This window comes from Piliocolobus tephrosceles, chromosome 1 (genome assembly GCF_002776525.5).
Source record: "Piliocolobus tephrosceles isolate RC106 chromosome 1, ASM277652v3, whole genome shotgun sequence".
NCBI lineage: Eukaryota > Metazoa > Chordata > Mammalia > Primates > Cercopithecidae > Piliocolobus > Piliocolobus tephrosceles.
In genome coordinates this window covers 74,418,329-74,441,872 of record NC_045434.1, presented here as the reverse complement: position 1 = coordinate 74,441,872, position 23,544 = coordinate 74,418,329, and the positions used below count along the sequence as shown (strand labels likewise).

General features: G+C 34.6%; 1 protein-coding gene across 2 annotated transcripts in view; it reads left to right on the top strand.

Moving 5' to 3' along the window:
- GPATCH2 (G-patch domain containing 2) overlaps positions 1-23,544 on the top strand; it is a 201,011-nt gene that overhangs the window by 17,684 nt on the left and 159,783 nt on the right. Inside the window, exons 4-6 of one of the 2 annotated variants that reach the window (XM_023203724.3) lie at positions 2,224-2,406; positions 2,892-2,971; positions 3,100-5,122. In XM_023203724.3, the coding sequence (XP_023059492.1) occupies positions 2,224-2,406; positions 2,892-2,971; positions 3,100-3,132 (296 nt within the window). In that variant the 3' untranslated portion in view covers positions 3,133-5,122. Of the gene's footprint in view, positions 1-2,223; positions 2,407-2,891; positions 2,972-3,099; positions 5,123-23,544 lie in introns of those variants that run through there. The other variant, XM_023203723.2, reaches the window with a different exon arrangement.

Here is a 23,544-nt window from a genome sequence, read left to right as displayed (position 1 = left end):
GAATGCTGGGACTAAATGTGAGGGTAACTACTTTGATAATATACTTAAATTCTCATTAAAATACAGATCTTTCCTCAGGATTGTATTATAAACATGATATTGGTAATGAAATAAAATGAAAAAAATTAAAAAAAACTTTGACAAGCCTATCAATCTTTAATAAGGATGGAAGGCCTTACAATGATATGCTAGCATTTACTGTGAACTTACTATGTTTCACATTGCTAAGTGTTTTTCTTGCATTTAAGTTCTTAATTAATTCTTAAAATCCCTTTGAGATTCCCAGTTTTTTGAAATGAAGAAACTGACTCTAATAGAGTTGAAGTAACTTTCCTGGTGTTGTAGAACACTAGAATTCTAACTAGTCTGTCTGACTTCAGAGCAAGTTCTTAACCAATGACTATTTGATTTGCCTATTGAAGAATAAAGTTGTGTATTACATCAAAAATAAAATAACTTTATTTTTCTGTAATAGTGTTGGAATTCAGATATATAGTAGTCAGTTTCAAGTGAGGCCCTGTTTTTTCTTATGCTTAAACCTGATCTGTGTAATTTTAATATAAAGCTCAGTGAAAGTCCTGATATCTAAGTGCTGTTCATTGTGTTTTTTGAAAAAAATTTTTTTTATGAATTCCCCAATAGAAACAAGCTGGTGACTCTAGTTTTTGAAATGCCTTTAAGTTTCGATTCCATCTTAGTTGAAATATAGCTATTTCTCATAAAATAATTTTCAACTGAAACTTAAGAGTATTTTTAGTTTTCCTTTAAAGACGTTTGTTGAAAGAGATTTTAGAAATCAGAAATATCTTTCTCTAAAGGGAAACAGTTTATGACAATCACGATGACCCTCTTAGAAACCAGAATTAGTGGTGTCTTCTCATAATCAAGGGAAGGAGACTTTAATGAATCTCAGATCATCTTCAAAATGCTATTTGTTTCTTTCTGTTTTTCTTTTCTTTTTTCTCTTTTTTTTTAACACAAGGTCTCGCCCTGTCATCCAGGCTGGAGTGCTGGTGGTACGATCGTAGCTCACTGTAACCTCAAACTGCTGGGCTCAAGGGATCCTCCTGCCTCAGACTCCCGAGTAGCTAGGAGTACACAGGTGCATGTCACCATGCCCGGCTAATTTTTAATCTTTTTAAAATAGGGTCTCGCTAGCTTGCCCAGGTTGATCTGGAATTCCTAACCTCAAATGATCCTCCCACTTTGGCCTCTCAAAGTACTGGGATTACACACATGAGCCACCATATCTGGCCTGACTCTCTTTCTTTTAAAAGCCATCTGTCTTCTGTATTTTTGTCTCTTCATAACTACTTTTTGTTCAAAAAACAAAATACTGATTCTCACCTATGGCACATTTCAAACTGAATTTTCAATTGATCATTTATTGTTTCATGGTTACACTCATGGATGTTCCCAAAAGTCAGAATTATTGGACAGTGTTGGGCAAAAACATCTCACTTATTTAATATACTTTCTTCATAAACTCTAAGGTATTTAACTACCTTAAAGTAAGGTATTTCTAACTTTTCGTTTAAAATCAACTTTTTCAAAACAATTTCTTAATTAGCTTAATGGGATTAATTTCATTTAGTCACATCTGTTCATGATTGTTTCCCCTTTTATACTCCATACAAATCATGAAATTAAGCTAATTATATACCCATATCTACTGCAAAGCAAGGGTTCTACAGTTTTAACACTTTTTAATTCCCGGGAGCAGATTAAGGTTTGTTTTTTCTTAATGTTGGAAGGGGTAGTAACTTCAATGGATTTTCTAATAGGTTTTGCCAAAGGATTAACCAGCTTATTATTGTTTTTCACATTTTAAAATTGGTTCCAAAACATAAAATTTTGTGTTTTTGTTGCCGACAGTTTCTTACAGTCTTAAGATAATATTTCTTAAGGAAAGCTGTGGTATAAAATAAAAAGTTTTCCTTATAGATTATATATGCAGTTATCAAATAAAACATAGGATCCCCAATTAAATTTAAATTGTAGGTAAATAACACGTAATTTTTTAGTACAAGTATGTCCCATGCAATACTTAGACATATTTCCACTAAAAATTTAATGCAAGTATTATATACTTATATTAAAAGTTAGTCATTGATCTTAAATTCACATTTAACTGTCATCTTGTATTTTTATTACCTAAGGCTAATTGTGTAACTGGATGATAAAACTGAATCTTTGGTGGGGGGGTTTCTTGTATTTATACAGGTGATGATGAACAGAGTGACTGGTTCTATGAAAAGGAATCAGGTGGAGCATGTGGTATCACTGGAGTCGTGCCCTGGTGGGAAAAGGAAGATCCTACTGAGCTAGACAAAAATTTACCAGATCCTGTCTTTGAAAGTATCTTAACTGGTTCTTTTCCCCTTATGTCACACTCAAGCAGAAGAGGTCAGTAGCACTGGCTCCCTGGTAGATATAATGGGTTTAAGGTCAATCTAGGAATATTCATTCAAAGAGGATAAGATAAAGTGGAAATTAAAGAATGTAAAGACAAGATGCTGTAAAGAAACATATTGGCCACTGATATAGCTACTACATTTATCATGCTTTCAAATTATTTGAAAAATTGACTTGCTTTCTTGCTAGACGTATTGAGAAAATGTTGAAATGATAGGAACATGAATTGGGAGAAAAGAAAATGAGTATTTATTACTCTAGTGATTAAACACTGGTTAGTTAAGGGCTGACTACATTAGTACTTTGCTAGGTATTGCTTCAGTTTCTTTAAGTGTGAGTTTTGCATTTTCCCAAATAATATTCATGGCATTCACCACCACCACCAACTTACTTTTCATTCTCTGTTGATAGGATCTTCTTCTTCTATGCTTCAGCGATCATAGAAAACTTCTAAATTGAGTACTTTGATTTTCCAGGTTTCCAAGCTAGACTCAGTCGCCTTCATGGAATGTCTTCAAAGAATATTAAAAAATCTGGAGGGACTCCAACTTCAATGGTAGGCATACTTTTTTTGTGTAATTGTCATGTTTGGAAATGTTTCCATTTCTATGGAATAAAAAGCCACATCCTCATCCTTTATTCATATTCTAATGTTAAACTTAAAAATAATCCATTTTTTTGTAGGCTACAAACTGGACCAGTGAGATTCCCCTATAAACCAAATCTTCTAATGCTAATAAATTAGTTACGTTTTGAACATCTGGGGAATGACATTCGAGGGAACCTGGCTCCTGTCCTCTTCCCTGGAGGAATATCATTGAAGTGAGAGCCTCTTTGATGAAAAGATGGGGCTGTTTTTGCTGGAGGACTGGTATTCTAACTTTTAGTCAGAAGTGAACCTGACTGGGGAGGCTTTCTAGGGATTTAGGTTGGCCCAGGGTGGATAGAAACTACTGTAAATTATATATTTTTCTCTTTTATGATTTTTTTTACATTGAATCCATTTATGTATACTTGCTTTGCCAAAATGCTAACAAAGCTAGAAAATTTTAAACTTCCAGATCTGACAAGTATTCCTTAATGTTTATATTGTGACTGATTAAGAATTAATTTTTACATATCTGACTGTTGTAAATAAAAATCGTGATGCATTGACATTTATGGTTCATTTTTAGAGACGTCTTATATAACCAGCATTATTTAAAATATTTGCATTTTACTCAGGGTACTTTAACAAGGGCTAAGATGAGTAGTAGGTGAGGTTGATAATCTTTGCTGGAGTTTGTATTTTGTTCAGCTTCCTTTCTACTTGGGTAATCTGCTCTGTATTGCAAACTCATTGTATTTTATAGTATAGCTTTCATTGTACTGCAAAAATCATCCTCGTTCTAAATTAGCCACAGTGATAACTAGTCTGCAGTAGTAGAATCATTTACCTTTTAAATTATCTGCTTTGTCTGATACCTGAAACACATCAAAATTATTATTTTGGTTTAGAGCTTAATGAAACATGTGAAAGCTGGTATTTTTAACAAATACTGTGTGATTCTGAATCATATTGTCATGTTTAAAAGTGAGAGCTGCTTGTACATCTTTAGAATGGCAGACCATATGTGTCACTGTGAGTGTCAGAAATACTTGCATGAGCTCATTTTCACCAACCGGGGGGAAAATGTAATGTTTCTATTGATGGTATAATTTAGACACTATAATAAGTTCAGACCATTTGAGTTCTTCAAAATGGTTATATTAAAATGATATTTTTATTAAGCTTCAATAATGAAAAACAATGTGATTTAATATGTGTATTTTTATATTATTGTATGGATTGTTAATTCAGCATTTAATGGCTAACTTAAATATGATTGGAAAAGAAACTTCAAGTTGCCATTGCTTTTACCTAAAGTTTTTAAAATCTGAAAGATTTCAGCAAATGCATTAAGCAGGAATGTGTGACATCTCCTTTTAGATTGCTCGTCTAATTTGGAGAGATTAAAAATGGTAAAGTGCAACTTTGAGTCTCTTTACCTTTGCATATTTAAAGTGATATTTAAAGGTACAATAGTGTGGTGTTGGTAATTGTAAGTAAGCTTTTCTGTGCTGTGTCTCTGGAGTGAAAAATTCATGTTTTTTTTCTGAATTACATAAATGCTTTTGTTTTATTTTGTATAATGACTGTCTTTTAGATCTGAATAAGTCACTTTAAAACCTTGGCCTATGAACTTTGCCTTATCAATCATGAATCTAGATGAATGCTATCTAGTTCTTGGTTCAGTTTTACCTATTTTTATTTTTGGTTCACTGCTTGCTTGAGCATAGCTGGGATTTGTAGCCCATTTTCTAGGCTTATCGCAATCTCACTGTGGTATTTTATAGAAGCTATTACAACTGATAGGCTAGCTTCATGGTATTGATGATACATGGCTTAACCATACTAAAAGCTGCCTTCCCTCTCTAAATTGTAAAAAGGTGATTAAGTTTCACTTGATGGAGATATACTATATATGTGTGTTTATCATGGAACTAGTGCATTAGGCCATAAACTGTTTTTCTGGTCTATGTTTTTTGTATTTACAATTTTACTGAAGACAATGGACTCCTTTGGGTTTTCTTTCTTTCAACCCTAAATTGTCCTTGTTTGGATTTTTAAGTACTGTAATTTTTTTTTTTTTCCCAATAAAATCTCTGACTTGGGCAAGAAAGGTAAGAGTTCCAATTTGTGCTGATATTTCTCCGATTTCCTTTGCTAAGTTTTCGTTGTTGTTCTTGTTGCTTATGCTGTTTATATTATGTGTAACTATAATATGTAGTTTTAAAAATCATAAGTTTGGCCGGGCGCGGTGGCTCAAGCCTGTAATCCCAGCACTTTGGGAGGCCGAAATGGGTGGATCACGAAGTCAGGAGATCGAGTCCATCCTGGCTAACCCGGTGAAACCCCGTCTTTACTAAAAAATACAAAAAACTAGCCGGGCGAGGTGGCAGACGCCTGTAGTCCCAGCTGCTCGGGAGGCTGAGGTAGGAGAATGGCGTGAACCCGGGAGGCGGAGCTTGCAGTGAGCCGAGATCACCCCACTGCACTCCAGCCTGGGCCACAGAGTGAGACTCCATCTCAAAAAAAAAAAAAAAAAAAAATCATAAGCTCACAAAACAGTCATCTTTACACAGTACCTGTGACATCTGATAATAAGAAGTGAAATTTAATGGCCTTAAACTTTCACACTGGAAAGCCAGATTGTTTTTAAGACAGATTAATTTTCTGAGCAAAGTCAAACACATGGAACTGCAACCCATTAAACAGAAGGCCAATAGAAGGTTTCTTAAGCAGATGAATGATGACTGCATAAATATAATGAGGTAGTATCTTTGAAGTATAATGACAGAGGGAGAATCTTTTACTGAAATATCTATGTAAACTTTTTTGGGGGAAAGTTTTCAGTTGTATTATCGTTGATTCTGACTATTTGCCATAATTGTATTCTATACATTTGCTGAAAACATTGAATTAGGGAATACCGAATCATGGCTCCTAAGGGAAAGACAGAGTTAGGTTCCTGCGAGCCTCTGGTCACAACATTTTTACCAACTGATCAATAGATAACCTTGTTTTGTTTTATGTTTGTGTTTAAAGATATTTAATATATATTGTTGATATACTAACATTGAACTCATGGCCAATAACACTATAACTTATGTCTGAACAAAGCTTATCAAGTCTTTTCTCTATAAGGCACATCCCAGCCTTCTTGCACTTAGGAGCACTAGACGGCATTTCTCAGCACTATACAAGAGGCTATTTAAAACAGAATAATCACCCACAAAAAGCACAGCAATGCAAAAAAAAATCTGGTACTAATTTAGACTACAAAAAGAACATGTGTTTACAGTATGATAGTTTAAACAAGTAGGAAGAAAGTCACCTCGCTGACCTCTGGTAGGGATGCACAGGTATGTCAGGCAACTCAACATTTTTCACTGCTCTGTACGTGTTGCTGAATGACTACAATAGTCAGAAATTGTGAGTATTGATTTTGGGTTTAACAAATAAATTTTAGCAAGCAGGCCGACTTAAAAATATGGAATCCACAATGGCAACGAGATTGATTCTATTTAGTTTTATAGAGAGCAAAGTGCTATTGTAGAAAATTTATAGATTTTGAAGTCAGACCTTTGTGAATCCACACTCTGATTCTTCTTTTTAGTTTAGTTGTAGTTACATTTTGAACCTTCTTCCCTCCTTTTGTTAAATACCAACAATAATTACTTTTGCATAAGTGTCATCAGGTTTTTAAATGAGATTATGTATACATAATGGGCTCAGCACCATCTCTGGTGCATAATATATATTAAATAAATGATAGTTACTATTATTAGATATATTAAACACAATACCTGGTACTTAGAGAACATTTGTATCATGAGTCAAAGTGCAGAATTGTGGACCTTAAACTTTTCTGGTTTTTCTTTCTTTTTTTTTTTTTTTGAGATGGTTCTTGCTCTGTTGCCCAGGCTGGAGTGCAGTGGCACAATCAAGGCTCACTGCAGCCGCAACCTCCCAGTCTCAAGCAATGCTCCCACCTCAACCTCCTGAGAAGCAGGGTCTACAGGTGTGCACTAACACATGTGGCTAATTGTTATATTTTTAGTAGAGATGGGGTTTCGCCATGTTGTCCAGGCTGGTGTCCATCTCCTGGGCTCAAGCCTCCAAAGTGTTGGAATTACAGGCGTGAAGCACCGCAACTGGCTTGTTCATATTTTATATAAAATTTGCCTTTACATTTAATATTTAAAGCTTTTTATATGGCATTCTTTTATGTTTCTTTTATACCTCATTTATATTTGAACTGGCCTCTTTCTTTAATATGGTCTGTGAATCATAGTTTCAAATATTTAGGTTGACAGCCACTCCACTAAATCTCAAAACTTAACTGCAAACTGAGAAACTGCTCTATACTCTTCTCCTGACCACAGAGCACATAGACCTTCTCCCTCCATCATTTAAGCTAAATGAGTAGCTTAAATGATGGAGGGAGAAGGCCTAATAGCTATTCCTGAACCTATACTGTTCAGGAGATTTGGGTCCTTATCTACTTGACCTACCTGATTTGTTTAATTAATTATGCTCATGTGCATGCAAACAGAGTCCTGAGATTTTTGTGTTGAGAGGAATTACTGTTGCCATCCTAGTAAAGTACCAGTTTGTAACAGCTAACTAGCATCTCTTATTCTCCACTTTTAGGAGAATGAAGCAAATGGTAATTAATTTCAAGGGATATGCTGAGGCTATTATCCAGGAGATTCAGCCTGAATCTCTTACATTTCCATAGTTTGTGCATTAAGCTTAATTCAGAATAATATTTCTGAGAATAATGATGCCAGAATCAGTTTTGGGATATAGTACCTATAAAGTGAATCCAAGTAAACTTACGTAAGCATACCTTCCAGTTAGCCAAGATATATTCTATTCCTATGCATCCTAAAAAATTAGTGTTTTTTGTAGGTCAGAGCTTTTTAAAATTCTTTTTTGATTTGAATTAATGGTCTTTCAACAGGTGTTACATTGGTCTACTGAAAATCAGCATTCAAATTGTGTAGTCTTTTGAAAGATCAGGAAATAAATGACTCAGCTTAAAACACAGTTGTTGAAAGCCAACATAAATATTACATAGAAATTTTATATAAGAGTGATAGGAATTTGTTTAAAAGTTTTATAATTGCCTCAGTCCACTTTTCTGTATGGTTGGAATAAGAATGCATTGGTGCTGGTATTGGTGGTTATTCTGCCAAAGAAAATGAATCTGATTTAATTGACTATTTATACATGTTTATCAAGTTCAAAAATCTGAAAAAAAGTGAACATTAGCTCTTAATCCAATTTATCATGCTATACAAATAAACATACTGTTTACATTCACTGTACAAAAACCCTGAACACAATAATTTGTATCTGTTTAGCATCTTGAGTCAGTTCATTCTATAAGAGAAAAAGAGTATTGTATTTTATTCTGTGAAGTCTTAGAAAACCAGGATTACATGAGTGACATTTTGTTAATGACATCATACTGTAATGATTTACTCTGTATGTCCTGCTCAACTTTTGTTGTTTCTTAGGAAACTAGAGTAGGAATATTTAGTCTACTTTATAGCCTTTTAAAACAGAAGGGCCTTTTAATTTTTTTTTTTTTTTTCTTTGAGATGGAGTCTGTCTCTGTCGCCTAGGCAGGGGTGCAGTGGCATGATCTCGGCTTACTGCAAGCTCCACCTCCAGGGCTCATGCCATTCTCCTGCCTCAGCCTCCCAAGTAGCTGGGACTGCAGGTGCCTGCCACCATGCCCGGCTAACTTTTTGTATTTTTAGTAGAGATGGGGTTTCACCATAGCCAGGATGGTCTCGATCTCCTAACCTTGTGATCTGCCCACCTTGGCCTCCCAAAGTGCTGAGATTACAGGCATGAGCCACCGCACCCGGCCCCTAATTTTTTTTTTTTTTTTTTTTTTTTTTTTTGAGACAGAGCCTTGCTCTGTTGCCAAGGCTGGAGTGCAGTGGCAGATCTCAGCTCTCTGCAACATTTGTCTCCCAGGGTCAAGCGATTCTCCTGCCTCAGCCTCCCCAGTAGCTGGGACTACAGGCGTCTGCCACCACGCCAGCCAATTTTTGTATTTTTAGTAGAGACGGGATTTCGCCATGTTGGCCAGGCTAGTCTCAACTCCTAACCTCAGGTGATCCACTGGCCGCAGCCTCACAAAGTGCTGGGATTACAGGCGCGAGCCATCACACTAGGCCAGAAGGGCCATTTAAAATGCAGTTGATTTACGTAAGGGAACTTGATAGTCGAAGAGAAAGGAAAACTTTTTTGATAGAAAGAAAATCTAAAATGATTTTTAAAAATACCCACAGCCTATGTCCTCAACTGTAATTTGACCATGACTGATTAACATTTTTTGAGTGGAATTCACTAGTGAAATGCTTTATTTTAACCCCTGTGAACTGATACATGTTTGTATCCATAAGACATTTTGGGATACTTTGGAGAATACAAGAAGAAAATGTGTTTAAACTTATATTTTAAATATATATCATGTATAATCTAATCTATTACTATATATTAATTTTGTGTTTATCTTATTTCAAAATCAGTTTAAGATCAAGATTTCACATTAGACAGTGATACTTTTTTTTCTGTTTGTTTGAGATGGAGTCTCACTCTCACCCAGGTTGGAGTGCAGTAGTGCGATCTCGGCTCACTGCAACCTCCGCCTCCTGGGTTCAAGCCATTCTCCTGCCTCAGCCTCCCTAGTAGCTGAGACCACCTTCGTGTGCCACCATGCTCTGCTCATTTTTATATTTTCAGTAGAGACGGAATTTCACCATGTTGGCCAGGCTGGTCTCAAACTCCTGACCTCAGGTGATCCTTCCACCTCAGCCTCCCAAAGTACTAGGATTACAGTCATTAGCCACTATGCCCGGCCAGAAACTGACACTTTTTAAAATAACTTATTTTGAAATAACTTGATTCTGTATCTTAGAAAAGTACAACTTAATAGAATTATAATAAATATTTCTTTTACAAAAGACATTTTAATACAGTCTCTTTCATTTAAAATTCTCTATTTTGGGCCAGGCGTGGTGGCTCACACCTATAATCACAGCCCTGGGAGGCCAAGGCAGACGGATCACCTAAGGTCAGGAGTTCAGGACCAGCCTGGCCAACATGGTAAAACCCCATCTCTACTAAAAATACAAAAATTAGCAGGGCATCGTGATAATATGTGCCTGTAATCCCAGCTACCAGGGAAGCAGAGGCAGGAGAATCACTTAAACTCGGGAGGTGGAGGTTGCAGTGAGCTGAGATCATGCCACTGCACTCCAGTCTGGGCAACAGAGCAAGACTCCATCACAAAAAAATAAAAATAAATAAATAAATTCTCTATTTTGATGTCATTTACAACTGTAGATTCAATATCATAAAAATTTAATATCCACAGTTATTTGAAAATATGACTTGAACAATTTTTCATTCAGTTCTATTAAATGGTATCTGTCTTGATATTCTTATTGTATTGTGCTTTATTAAAAGAGCAGATATTTACAAATTTAAATAGTGCCAATACAGTAGTATATTTGTTCATTTAATTAACAGTATTTTAATGTTTATTATATTCTCCATATTTAGTCTTAAAAATCCTTTAGGAAAAATTACATGAACAGGTGTTCAATCTTGGTATTTTAATGTTACCAAAATTGACAACATATATTTTTCCATATATTTAAAATATTGGTTCTTGCTTCTCTGATAACTTAGTCTTTGAATTGGCTTGACTTCAAAGACTTCATTGTCATTTGAGTTTGTGATGCTTCAGAAATCTGGAACCTTGCAAAGTGAATGGTAGTATTTTTAGTAATTACTACAGACACAATGTTGCTTACTTACTATGTGCCAGATACTTTTCTACAGGCTACTTACAGATATATATTTTCATTAATCTTATTAACACATCTATAATATACATTTATGTTTACAACTTAAACAGTTTATTGTGTGTTCTTCCTTTGACAAGCCAAAATTAATATGATACGGAAGTTATATTTCTGTCATGTTGCTAATATTAATAAATATAAATAAATTCGCTTCACAAAGTAGTCTTCATTTCTTGGTTACAAAATGACTGGTTACAAAGTGTGAGTTATTTTTGAAATACTCACAAGCATTCTTTGTATCCTGAATGGCAAGCACAATCAAGATGTGTGCCATAATAAAAGTGATAATGAAATGTTTTACTGCTTCCATCAGATGAATCACTGGAACCCAATTCTCCATTTTCACCCTTTCTTCCCTTTGTATGTTTCTCAGATAGTCTATAATACCTTTTTGCTAATCTAATTCTAGCACCTTTTGGTCTGCTTGCTTCCTCTGTTTCAGCTTATTCTCCCTGCCTGACTTCCATGGTCCCTCATCTCTCCAACCTGTTTTACAATGTGCCTCATAGCTGTCACATTGCTCTTTTAGTTCAGCTGTGATAATATCCTCTGTATGTCTTATATTCCTTTCCCCTCCTTTCTCATATAACTTAGCAAAACTCTGAGAAAGCCTCTTAAAGGAGGTTGATCTTTTTAGCTGAGACTTCGAGAATAAGTTAGAACTTACCAACTGATTGGGTAGGGAAATTGGTAGATGGAAAGGCATGGTCAAGGATTAAGTTTGAAACAGCCTGGGATATTCAGGAAACCGTGAATCCAGTATTACTGAGATATAAGATATGCTTGTGTGGAGTGGTATGTAGCAGGGAAGGTTTGGCTGAAAATGTGGGCAGGGGTTAGGTCCTTATGGACGTTGGGGTCCATGGGAATGCATGTGAACCCATGTAATCTCCAAGGGGTTAAAGATGATCAGATTTGTTTTTTAAAAGATTACATGGGCAGCAGTGTAGAGAGTACATTAGATAATTACTCATTAAGACTATATCAGGAGGCTAAGATCCATGCCTTTTCTACAGTAGGTAGGATCCATAGACTAGACTGAACCCTTAAATTTTTACTGGACTTGATATTCCGATCAACTCTTGCATGACATCCATTCGTTTAGCAAAGATTTTTGATACTAGGTAATACCAGTATCAGATACTGCTGGGCCTCAGGTGTTAGTGATGAACAAGTTAGATATGATCTCTTGAAGCTTACATTTTATTTTACTTTATGTTATGTTATGTTATGTTATGTTATGTTATGTTATGTTATGTTATGTTATGTTATGTTATTTTTGAGACGGAGTCTTGCTCTGTCGCCCAGGCTGGAGTGCAGTGGCCGGATCTCAGCTCACTGCAACCTCCGCCTCCCAGGTTTACGCCATTCTCCTGCCTCAGCCTCCCGAGTAGCTGGGACCACAGGCGCCGGCCACCTCGCCCGGCTAATTTTTTGTATTTTTAGTAGAGACGGGGTTTCACCGTGTTAGCCAGGATGGTCTCGATCTCCTGACCTCGTGATCCGCCCGTCTCGGCCTCCCAAAGTGCTGGGATTACAGGCTTGAGCCACCGCGCGTGGCCGAAACTTACATTTTAATGAATAAAAATAAACCTGGTGGAGATTGCGAGGAGAATAAGGAAATAAAAATGGACATGGAGAAAATTAAGCAGGATAAGTGTTAGAGAATTATAGGATATGATGTTGGTTGGAGAGAATATGATTTGCAGGCTGGGATTTTCAGCCTTGGACAGTCTAGTGCCTTTCTTCTAATTGCCATTGTAACAATTGGGGAAAGGAGCAAGGGCGTACATTATTCATCCCTTTTCATTCAAGAAGTTGGGATAGGTTTTAGCCATCTCTTGTGATTCCTGATCAGATTGCGCAAAGCTTTTAAATGTCATTATGGATAGGCCTGTGAATAGCAAAAAAAGGTACTTTTGTTTACTAGGTACAGCTTTCCTGCTAATGCTTCTGAATTTTTTTTTTTTTGCCTTTATGTTTATTTTTTTAATTGAGACAGTAATAATTATACATATTTATGGGGTAATGTGATATTCTGAAACATGTGTGCAATATGTAATAAATCAGATTAATTACGATGTCCATCACCTCAAACATTTATCGTTTCTTTGTAACTTTTGAATGATTTTTTTTTTTTACAGAAAGTTTACAGTTGCTAAATATTTATATAGCATTTTGGATGTTCCCTTTAGATTTCATCATAATGTATGTCCTGAAATTTAATATGTAAGAACTTCCCTACAGAGGTTACTAGTTTACTCTTCTGCTTTCATGGCTACTTAAATATTATGCAGTACAACTAGTCTTTTTATTACCTTTTTAAAAATGCATGAAATACCATGCTTTCTGCTTTTTATTTTTCTCAGTTTAGTATTTGCATACAAATTCTTAAGTCATTCCTTTATTAGTAAAGAAATGGCTTATTTTACTTTTTTGTTTTCGAGATATATAGGATCTATGGACTTTTTAATGAATCTCTTAAACATTGAATTTGCAAATGTGACGTTTTCTAAAAATACTTCTTAGACTATGATTATCATTTTAAAACTTATCTTTTGTATCCTGAGAAACCTTTGAAATATGTTTTAAAATGCTCTTTCTTTCAAAATTAAGGCTGCTGATTGGTGACCATTTGACTTCACAGATGAAGACACAACACCTTTTTTTAGTTGTCTTTTAAAATGGTGATGACATTGCCATAGTCCCCATTATTATTATTTTTTTTTTTTAAATCAAAATCAGGGAAACAGAAATGCTGCAAACATTTTACTTTCTAGGAACCTTCTACTCTGTTTTTCTGCCTTTTATGTTGCTGATACAATTATTCTGATGGTCTATAAAATTCAGTTTTCTACTTTCCCTTCAGATATGTCAGATACCTAATATCAGAAAAGTTCAAAATCAGTGATGAGTAGAACACTTCCAAATAATATTTAACAAGCACTTTCTATACAGAAGTCACCTGCAAGTCCTCCAACTGAAGGTCAATTTGAAGAACTGAAAATTCATAATGAAATCATCTAGATAGGAGTTTTCTTTACTATAGTTAGAGAATGCCAACCAGATATTTGTTGACTGTCATCCAGGAAAGGGGATTGTGATAAACCAGAGATGCCAACAGGTACTTATGTATGTTTTAAGCCAATAAAACTTGTAAAATTTTTGTTGTTCAGTCCCAATTATCTGAAACACTGACCAGTACTTAATGGGGGCAATTTGATGATTTTTTTTTTTCTTACCAAAGGAGTAATGACTTGTGCCATTAATCTTCCTCTTAGAACTTCGTATTTCAATCTCATGTTTGGTCATAGACAGTTTACTATTGAAGTATTCCAGATCCATACAATTCTGAACTTGCAGGAGTGTTTATCTTTAAGTGACATATAACTATGTAGTAACATTTAATGGTATCTATTTGGTTTTTTTGAGATGTTTTAGATTTGAATTGATTTTGAAGTATTCAGTCTAGAAATTGTTCTTTAAAAACTAAACGTTTATTACTTACATTTCATCTCATTTAAATGTATCCTTAATAAATTCTTCTAATTTTTCAATTCACAAAAATACTCATAAAAATTCACAAAAGTATTTTATATCATTTGTCAGATGAAAAAATAAGTATATGTAACATTTGACTCAGAAACTTGATGTCTTGCCTAATTGTGGTTTTCAACTATAAAGTTTTTGGTTCAGCTGTATTCACATATCATGAAGACTTAGGATGTCTTCATTGTTCAAGGGGCTGGGGATACAAAATTTGTCCTCAGGTACCTTACAGTTTGGTTACTGAAAATTGAGAAAGGGGGAGCAAAAAAAGAGACCTAACATTTGTTAAGGGAAGCATTGATCCTAAGTGGGTTTTGGTCCCTTCAACTTAACATTTGGTTTTATGTGTTATCTTTGTCTGCCTCCACTCTTGCCACATCTAGACAAGTCTGAGCCTTATTTCTTCATCTGTCACAGCAGCCCCTTCTTTTCAATTTCATCTATCACTACCCTAATGTAGTATCTCATAGCCTTACATTTTTATAGCCTCCTCCCTAGTCTGTCTTTTGATTTTCCTGCCTCTAATCTATATCACACGTAACTCCAAGTAAACATTTCTAAAGTGTGGTTATGCTCATGTCACTCCTGTGCCAAGAAATAGTTTCCATTACCATCTTAATAAAATTCAGATTTGTTCTTTTCTATTTTCCCTCTTCACCTATGGCCTATAATACTTCACTCCTTTCCAGATGGTGTTATGTTCTCAGTGCCCCCACGCTTTCTCCAGCCTTCCCATATTCAACCATATGCATGCATATTACACCTCTGTTCACAACAGTGTACCCCTCACTTCTTCCTGCTAGATTCATGTTCTTCAGGTATCAGTTCAATTCTGTACCTTTTTTCCAAAACCTTCCGCAACTCTTCACACTTTTGAGGTCACTTTATCTGAAATGGCATTATACCTTCTGTCTCTGCCACTCATTAATTCATTCACAGATAACCTAGTATATTATATTGTTAACCATCTGCTTACTTTAACTATGTGTACCCAATGATGGGAGTCCTATTAGCACATGCAATAGCTCCAATGATGGGAGTTATTAGCACATTGTATGTGTTTAATATTTTTTTAGGCTGGACACAGTGGCTCACGCCTGTAATCGCACACTTTGAGAGGCCGAGGCGGGCGGATCACGAGGTCAGGAGTTTGAGACCAGCCTGGTCAACATGGTGAAACCCCATCTCTACTAAAAATACAAAAAATTAACCAGGCATGATGGCGGGCACTTGTAATCCCAGCTACTTGGGAGGCTGAGGAAGGAGAGTCGCTTGAACACAGGAGGTGGAGGTTGCAGTGAACCAAGACTGAGCTACTGCACTCCAGTCTGGGCAACGGAGTGAGACTCTGTCTCAAAAAAAATTTTTTTTTTTAAATGCTGATGGTTATTTACTGGGTATTTACTGGGTATGACCTACGGTTTTTTGTTTTGTTTTGTTTTCATGACAGAATCTGGCTCTGTGGCCCCAGCTTGATTGCAACAGTGCAATCTTGGCTCGCTGCAACCTCTAGTTCGCAGGTTCACGTGATTCTTGTGCCTCAGCCTCCTGAGTAGCTGGGATTGCAGGCATGCACCAGCACACTTAGCTAATTTTTTTGTATTTTTAGTAGAGTCAGGGTTTCGATATGTTGTCCAGGCTGGTCTTAAACTCTTTATTTCAAGTAATCCTCCCGCCTCAGCCTACCAAAGTGCTGGGATTACATATGTGAGCCACTGCACCCACCGACCCTATGTTTTATAGGCAGTTTTCCACCACTAGTTATATTGCCAGTGTAACTTTAAGTAACAACAGCATTCTTTCTGACAAATACTGGTTTCCAAGGTTTTCATTGTTTTCATTTTGCCCTTTTATGTGCTTCATGAAATGATAGCATATGCAGTTCTAGTTGACAGCACATTAAAAAGATGATTGAATGCCTGGTGTGCAGATGCAGGGCTTGCTAGACCTTTTGGTTGGGGGATCTGTAAGTGTTGCTGTCCATAGGGATTTCCCTTGGCGAGTTGGAGAGAGAATGACATGCCTTTGTTTTTTGGGGTGGGGGATACAATGGAGTCCACTAGCCAATGTTCTTGTTGTAAAGAAGGACAGGTTTTGTTCATTGTGCAGGTTTTCACTGAATTTTCCTGATTTTAGTAAAAGAGTATGAGCTTTGTAGGAATGGCCCCTTGCTAGTTTAACATTTTCATATAATCAGTTTTGAGCTTCTGGAGGAATATAGGGTAGAAGTTGTAATATTTGACTATATGGGCTGAGAAATGGGATCTGGGGATCAACTTTTTAAAAAATAGACTATCCATGAATTGCCTGTTTAAGAGGTATCTAGAGCCTCCAATTTGTGAACTTCTCTGGAGTGTAGTGTTTCAGTCAGCTTGTCTTTTATTGCCACCCTCTCCCCACCCTGTTGCACATAGAAGAAGCTGAGCGGTCAGCCTCACATCTGTTTGATTTTCATCTTCTGTGATTTTGCCTTTTTTGTTTTTTAAGAGACAAGAGTCTCACTCTGTTGCCCAGGCTAGAGTGCAGTAGTTCCCTCATAGCTAACTGCAGCCTCAAACTCCTGGGCTCAAGTGATCCTCCTGCCTCACCCTCCTGAGTAGCTAATACTATAGACACTGACCACCATGCCCAGCTAATCTTTAATTTTTTTTTTTTTTTTTTTTGGTAAGGACAGGGGTCTTGCTATATTGTCCAGGCTGTTCTCAAACTCCTGGCCTTAAGTGATCCTCTCACCTCAGCCTCCCAAAGTGCTGGGATTACAGCCACCACACCTGGCCTGTTGACATACTTTGTCTGTTGGTATCTTCTTTTCTGTTTTCTTTGTCCTTGTGGAGTTGTACCTTTTTATTCTATTGATTTTAATGGGGCTTTGGGAGGAAGCTGAAATAAATGTATGATCAGTGTGTTAGATTTCCTGGGAAGTCCTAGCTAGTGTTCTTTTCTTTTAATTATCATTATTTTAAAATAATAAATACACAGGTTTTAAAATTCAAGTAGAAAGTATCCAGTAGAAAGTCCTTCTCTGTGCCCAGTCCCTTCCATACTCATCTGTACAAATAGAGCTGTGACTTTAACCTTGCTTTATACACTTGAAAAAAATGATGGAGAGATCCTAAACCATACCTATATTTTCATTCGTTTGGCAGTATAATATTTCATTATAGAATATTATTAAATTATTTTTCATATCAGCTTTTGTGTTAAACTAATATAAAAGGGCAGAAATATTTGATTACTATTCATTATAATAGCTAACATTTATTGAGTTCTTATTAATTGCCAGGTTTTATTCTAATCTTTTTATGTATATCAAATCATTTAATGTTCACAAAAAGCCTAATTAGGTCAATATTATCTCCTCTCCATCTTATAGACCAGGAAACTGAGGAACAAATGGCTTAAATGACTTGTTCAAGGTCACAGGATTTTAACACTACCTCGTGGCCAATTTCCCAAGGACTTAACCATCAAGCTATACAGCATTCCTTGTAAGGGTAAAATATATATTTCCAGTTAATTTTTTAAAAATTTGATAAACCTAACTGCCCACTAAAATAATATATCTCAGCCAGATATTTTGGTCAATTTAATGAATATACTGGGCAAATCATTATTCTGAGTTTGGTTTATGAAATTAAATTTTTTGAATTGTAAATGTGTTTTATTTTTCAATGTAATCATTTTTCATAATGTAAAGATACTCTTTATCCTTCTTTCTATCAATTCTTTCTTCTACCACTTCACCCCACTTAATATTTTCTCTCCTATTCTTGGTATCTTTTGATCTAAGTTATATTAAAAGATTCTTACTGTGACATGTAGGTTTTTTCTTTCTCAAGTTTATTAAAAAGTAAATTATTCTGTTACCTGTCAGTTTTCTTTTATATATATATATATATATACACACACACATATATACACACACACACATATATATATATATTTTAAAAGTTAGTGACAATAGTAAATATTTGAATATCACTTAATGTTTTATAAGGAGCACCTTTGTAGGATCCATTTTATGGGTTCACAAATAGATTTTCAAAGAATTACCTACATTAAGAAGGATTGGCCGGGTGCAGTGGCTCATGCTTGTAAAAACCCTTTCTCTACTGAAAATACAAAAATTAGCCAAGCGTGGTGGTACATGCCTGTAATTCCAGCTACTCAGGAGGCTGAGGCAGGAGAATTTCTTGAACCCAGGAGGTGGAGGTTGCAGTGAGCTGAGATCACGCCACTGCACTCCAGCCTGGGCAATAAAAGCGAGACTCCGTCAAAAAAAAAAAAAAAAAGGGGATCACAGATCTCTGAACTCCAGTTCTGTTGCAAATTATAATTCTCAGAAAAATATACTTTTTTCCATATTTTCAGCTAGAGCTATAGTGATGTTGCTTTTTCGAATGTTACTTTTGAAAACACTGAGACTTGAAATTTACATTACTTGTGAACTTTACAACATTGCCTGTCTCAAGATTTGATTGAGTTCCCCTTTTGGGGAAAGATTCAAGGGTTTTTACTATTGAATTCTTACTTTACTCTTTAAAATTATAAATGATATTGAAATAAATAATTTAATTCAAGCCACGTATTTGGCATTAGCCCCTTTCATGTATACTAATATCAGACCTGTTCCTTCTTCACTAATCCTTCTTCCTCATATAGCTTCTCAAAACTGTGCTTGCTCAACTTTTGGAATTGACTGTTTTTAGGAAATACCAGTTAATCTAACTCATTCCTTGATTGAACGTAATCTCAGAGTCACCCTCTTTCCTTAACATCTTACTGTAATCATATATTTGTTACTGAAATGCCCTTACTTTCCTTTGGCATGCTCCTTAAAGGTGCTAGCTGTCTAGCTGACTGGATGCGTTTTCTTTCATCCTATTTCTCTCAATATATAACTCCCAGCTCCACAGTGGAGCACTGTGAAGGACAAGGAGGGCAAAGCAGGCACTTTATATATGGGAAAGGTACTTTACACACATGTGCACACACACACACTTTCTTTTTAGATGATCTTATTTCTAATAGGTAATCCTTGATTTCATTTAGTCACTAGGAGGACATAAACTTTATTTTTACAACAATTATAATCATGAATTTTTTAAGTGAATTAAGGTATGAATATGTATGAAGAAATTAGATGTTCTAACCATGAATATATAGCATCACTGTGTCTTGAGTGAATTACAGACTTTACTCATTTCTGGGCCATTTGTTTTATATATAGATTAAATATAGATAATTACTCATTTGACAGGTTACTTTATTACTTTGATATATCTCAAAGCACCACATGCAGTTACAGTGTGATTATTATAATAATTTGGAATCATTAATAACCAAAATTAGCATTTCATATAAATTAAATTGTAAAAGTTAGAATTTGATTTTGTTTAAAGTCAGTTTTACTTCTGTTGGTTACTTTGATTTAATAATAAAAAATACTTTTTTAAACAGCAGTTGTTAATTATTTTTAAGTTCACATGTTAAATATAAAAATGTTTTGTAACTGTTCTAAATTATAGTTAGAAATATTAGCTCCTGTAGATGAATCAATTCGTTTTTGCCTTGTGCCTCACATGTATGAAAAAATTATGAGTTAAATGTGTTTCTTGGGAACAAATATGCATCACATATGATATATTAAGTTTAAAATTTAGTTTTACATTTATGAAGCACTTACCCACGTACCTAGAGCATCTAGATGTTAAATAATTGTTCTGTATTATTCTAATACTTCTAACAGTATCTTGTTTAGATAGATGCTAAATGGTTAAACTACTTAGAAATTATTTGCATACTCCTTAAGATTCATTACCTAAAGAAACAAAATTAAAAGATTCTAATTAAGTATCCTGTTTTAATCTTTAATTTTAATTTTGTTTTGTTTTGCAATAAGGATTCGTGCTTCTGGTTGAAACTGAATTTTACCTGCTTTTTTAGGTTAACGCAGTTCTTTAGAAAAGCAGATCTATTCTAGCTATGTAATGCATTTTATTTAATTTTATGGTTTTTATGATACTATATATTACAGATTGCCGAAAATATAGAAAAATTTTAGAGAACATTTTTGGATTTGATGGATTACCACTCTTGAAAGGGAAACAAAACACTAAATATTTCTAATCCCGCATTATTTACCGCATGGGTGGTTAAATGCTACTTTAAGCCTCATAAAATTAAAAGGGAGAAATCTGCCAACTGTAGCAGGAATTGGATTTAGGAAGAGTGGTACAGAGCCAAAATATTGCTACAGAATTAAATGTCAAAAATCTTCTTTAATAGTAGATATATAGTTCACAGTGCTTGGTTATGATTAATACATTTAATCTAAATCACTGAAAGTTGCACTCTCCTTTTCCATAAAATACAATAGGACACAAATCAGTTTTACTGTAGATGGATAACAATTGGAAAATAATGCATCTTCCCGCCCAATAAATTGTCAGTTATACCTTTTAACTAAAATCAATTCATCTTTCCAAAATTTATTGCAATTTCTAATAATAAATCTCCTCAAATGTTTATTCATTTCATTTTTGATACATTTGTGCCACTTCTGCTATGGTCTAATGTTTTCTCTTTTGATTCATTGTAAATTAGAAAATCTATTTTGAGTCAATTTTCTAGTTAAGAAGTTAAAATCTATAACCTAGCACCTCTTTCACCCTCCTTTGTACATTTTAATACCCTTGAACTTGAACTTAAATGCAGTCCTGTAAATTCTTTTCAGAAGGAGATTAAAAGACTTTTCAATGAAACTTCTTGAGTAACGGCCAGATTCATAAAACAAGCACTTAAGAGGTTGTTAGATAATTGTTGCCATAGATCCATTTTTGAATCAAAAGTCGGGGGTGGGCTGGAATACATGGGGTTGTATCATCATTTCATGTAAGTGGTACAAAGAAGAGAAATAACCATTTGAGTTAGGTTTCAGATATTGATCAGAATGGGCATCTGCTTTTATTTTCTGTTGATAGCAGTAACCCAAAAGTGGCATTAAAGGGAAGCTATATTCTATCTCTATGTCTTGCAGAAATATCTTCTTATTAATCCCCAGGTATACATTTTTAATCTCTAAATATACATGTTCAGGGTTTTTTTTTTTTTTTTTAATAATGTATCCTAAGTGATTGAAATCAGTTTGGTTTTCCACAAACACTACATGTACAAAATGTAGTGCTCAGTTTTAAAAATTCGATAAATGATTCAGGAACACTTCCCATTCTTTATACTCTTTAATGTTACTTAAATTAGATTTTTTTCAATATCATATGGTGAACAGTGACTCCTGTTATTTTAATTTTGTACTTTCACTAATTCCATAGTGAAGTCATACTGGTTTCCCTTTTTGTATACCTTCACCTCCTCTGTGCTATTATATAAACTTTAAAAATGAAAGTGAGAAGCCATCTACTTTCCCACCAATTTAATAAAAATATGTTTGAAATCAACGTGTTTTGAAGCTTGGTGTTAAGCCTATATTTTTGCGTTATACCAATTAAAATTCTAAAGTAGAAAGTGACATTAACTAATTCGACTCAAACTCGTAACTTATTGGCAAATTTATGTAGTTGCTATAATACAAGATGCCATATGATTAAGTTAGCAGTCAAAAAATGTAACTTGTGTTGCCAGAATAGACTGAGTAGAATTAATTATTTGGGCTACCTACATGGGGAAGAAAAGGTACATTTTCTAAGGCAAAGATCAAAAATTAATTCCAAGTCTTTCTTGTTCATCAAAAAGTAGTTCTTTTTTTAATTTGTGAACTTGTTCATTTTTTGATATATGAAGTCTTTATTATAAAATCTATTACTCACTTGAACTTGCCAGATTAATATCTACATTAACAAATTATAGGTTTTAATAGATTTAGCTAGCTGTAAAAACTTTAAAAATAATCTGACTTATGTGTACTTCCTGATTGTTTTTCCCATTACATTAAATATAAAAGTAAATCAGATCATGTTTCTTTAAATAAAAAATGATAAACTAAAATGCTTATGCCTTTCTTTTAAAATACTGATAATAGTTTTTGGTGATTTCTTCTAGTTATTTTAAAGAATTGGTTAATACAGAGTTCGTGTATTACTAAGGTTTAGGGTTTTCTCTATTACTGTCAATAATGTAGACTTTAACAATAACTGAAATGTCACAGTTGTCAACTTTGCATGGTTAAACTCAGTTTTTTGAAGGACAACAGTTTTATCATATTCACCTTTCAAAAGAGGAAGTTGTGATTTAGAGAGAATAAGTAACTCACATAATAAGATATTAGCCAGGGTTTAGTTATTTCTGGTCCCATTGTCTATCTCTTCCATCTGTCTCGCTAATCTTTCTAGTTCAGTGTGAATTCATCCTAGAGACAGACGTTTTGTCAATGCTTTTAACTATGCTTTTAGGAATTACCAGGGAAATTTTACTATTTTCAAGCAAAACAAATGTTTTTTAAACAGGTCCGTTAGTCTTACACACACACACATACACACAATTTAAATTAGAAGTCAGAAGTTCATATATGTCCATCATGTATATGCATATTTGTGTGTGTATATATATGTTCAACATATATATATATGTCCCATTTCAATCTCTTGGCTGTTGACATAGCCTAACTATTCTCCCTGTTTAGTTGTTAACTTTTCTACTTTCTTTTGTACCACTATCAAGTCTCCTCAAATTCTAATATGATCTTTGTGACCCTTTTGACTTCTAATTTAAATTGTTTACTGCCTTTCCTTGGTTTACAAAATAAAATATAAATTACTTTTCTTGCAATTCTAGGCCTTTGCCACTAGTGCTTCTACTTATCTTTCCATTTTCATATCTGAATTCTCTCTAATTGATTCAGAATTACCTCTCCCAGATCCATGATTTACTGGCTGTGTGACCTTGGAGAAATCACCCCTTTGAGCTTCATGTTTCTCATCCCTATAATAGGAATAATAAAAGATAAGATGAAATAGTGTAGGTGATAGGACTTTGTAACTGTAAAGGAACTATTATCACTCATTTATCTCAGGAGTCCGAAGCTCAAATGCCTTTTAGGGGCCAGGCAGATAATACACATGTGTGAAGTAGCTTGGTGTTAGGGGATGT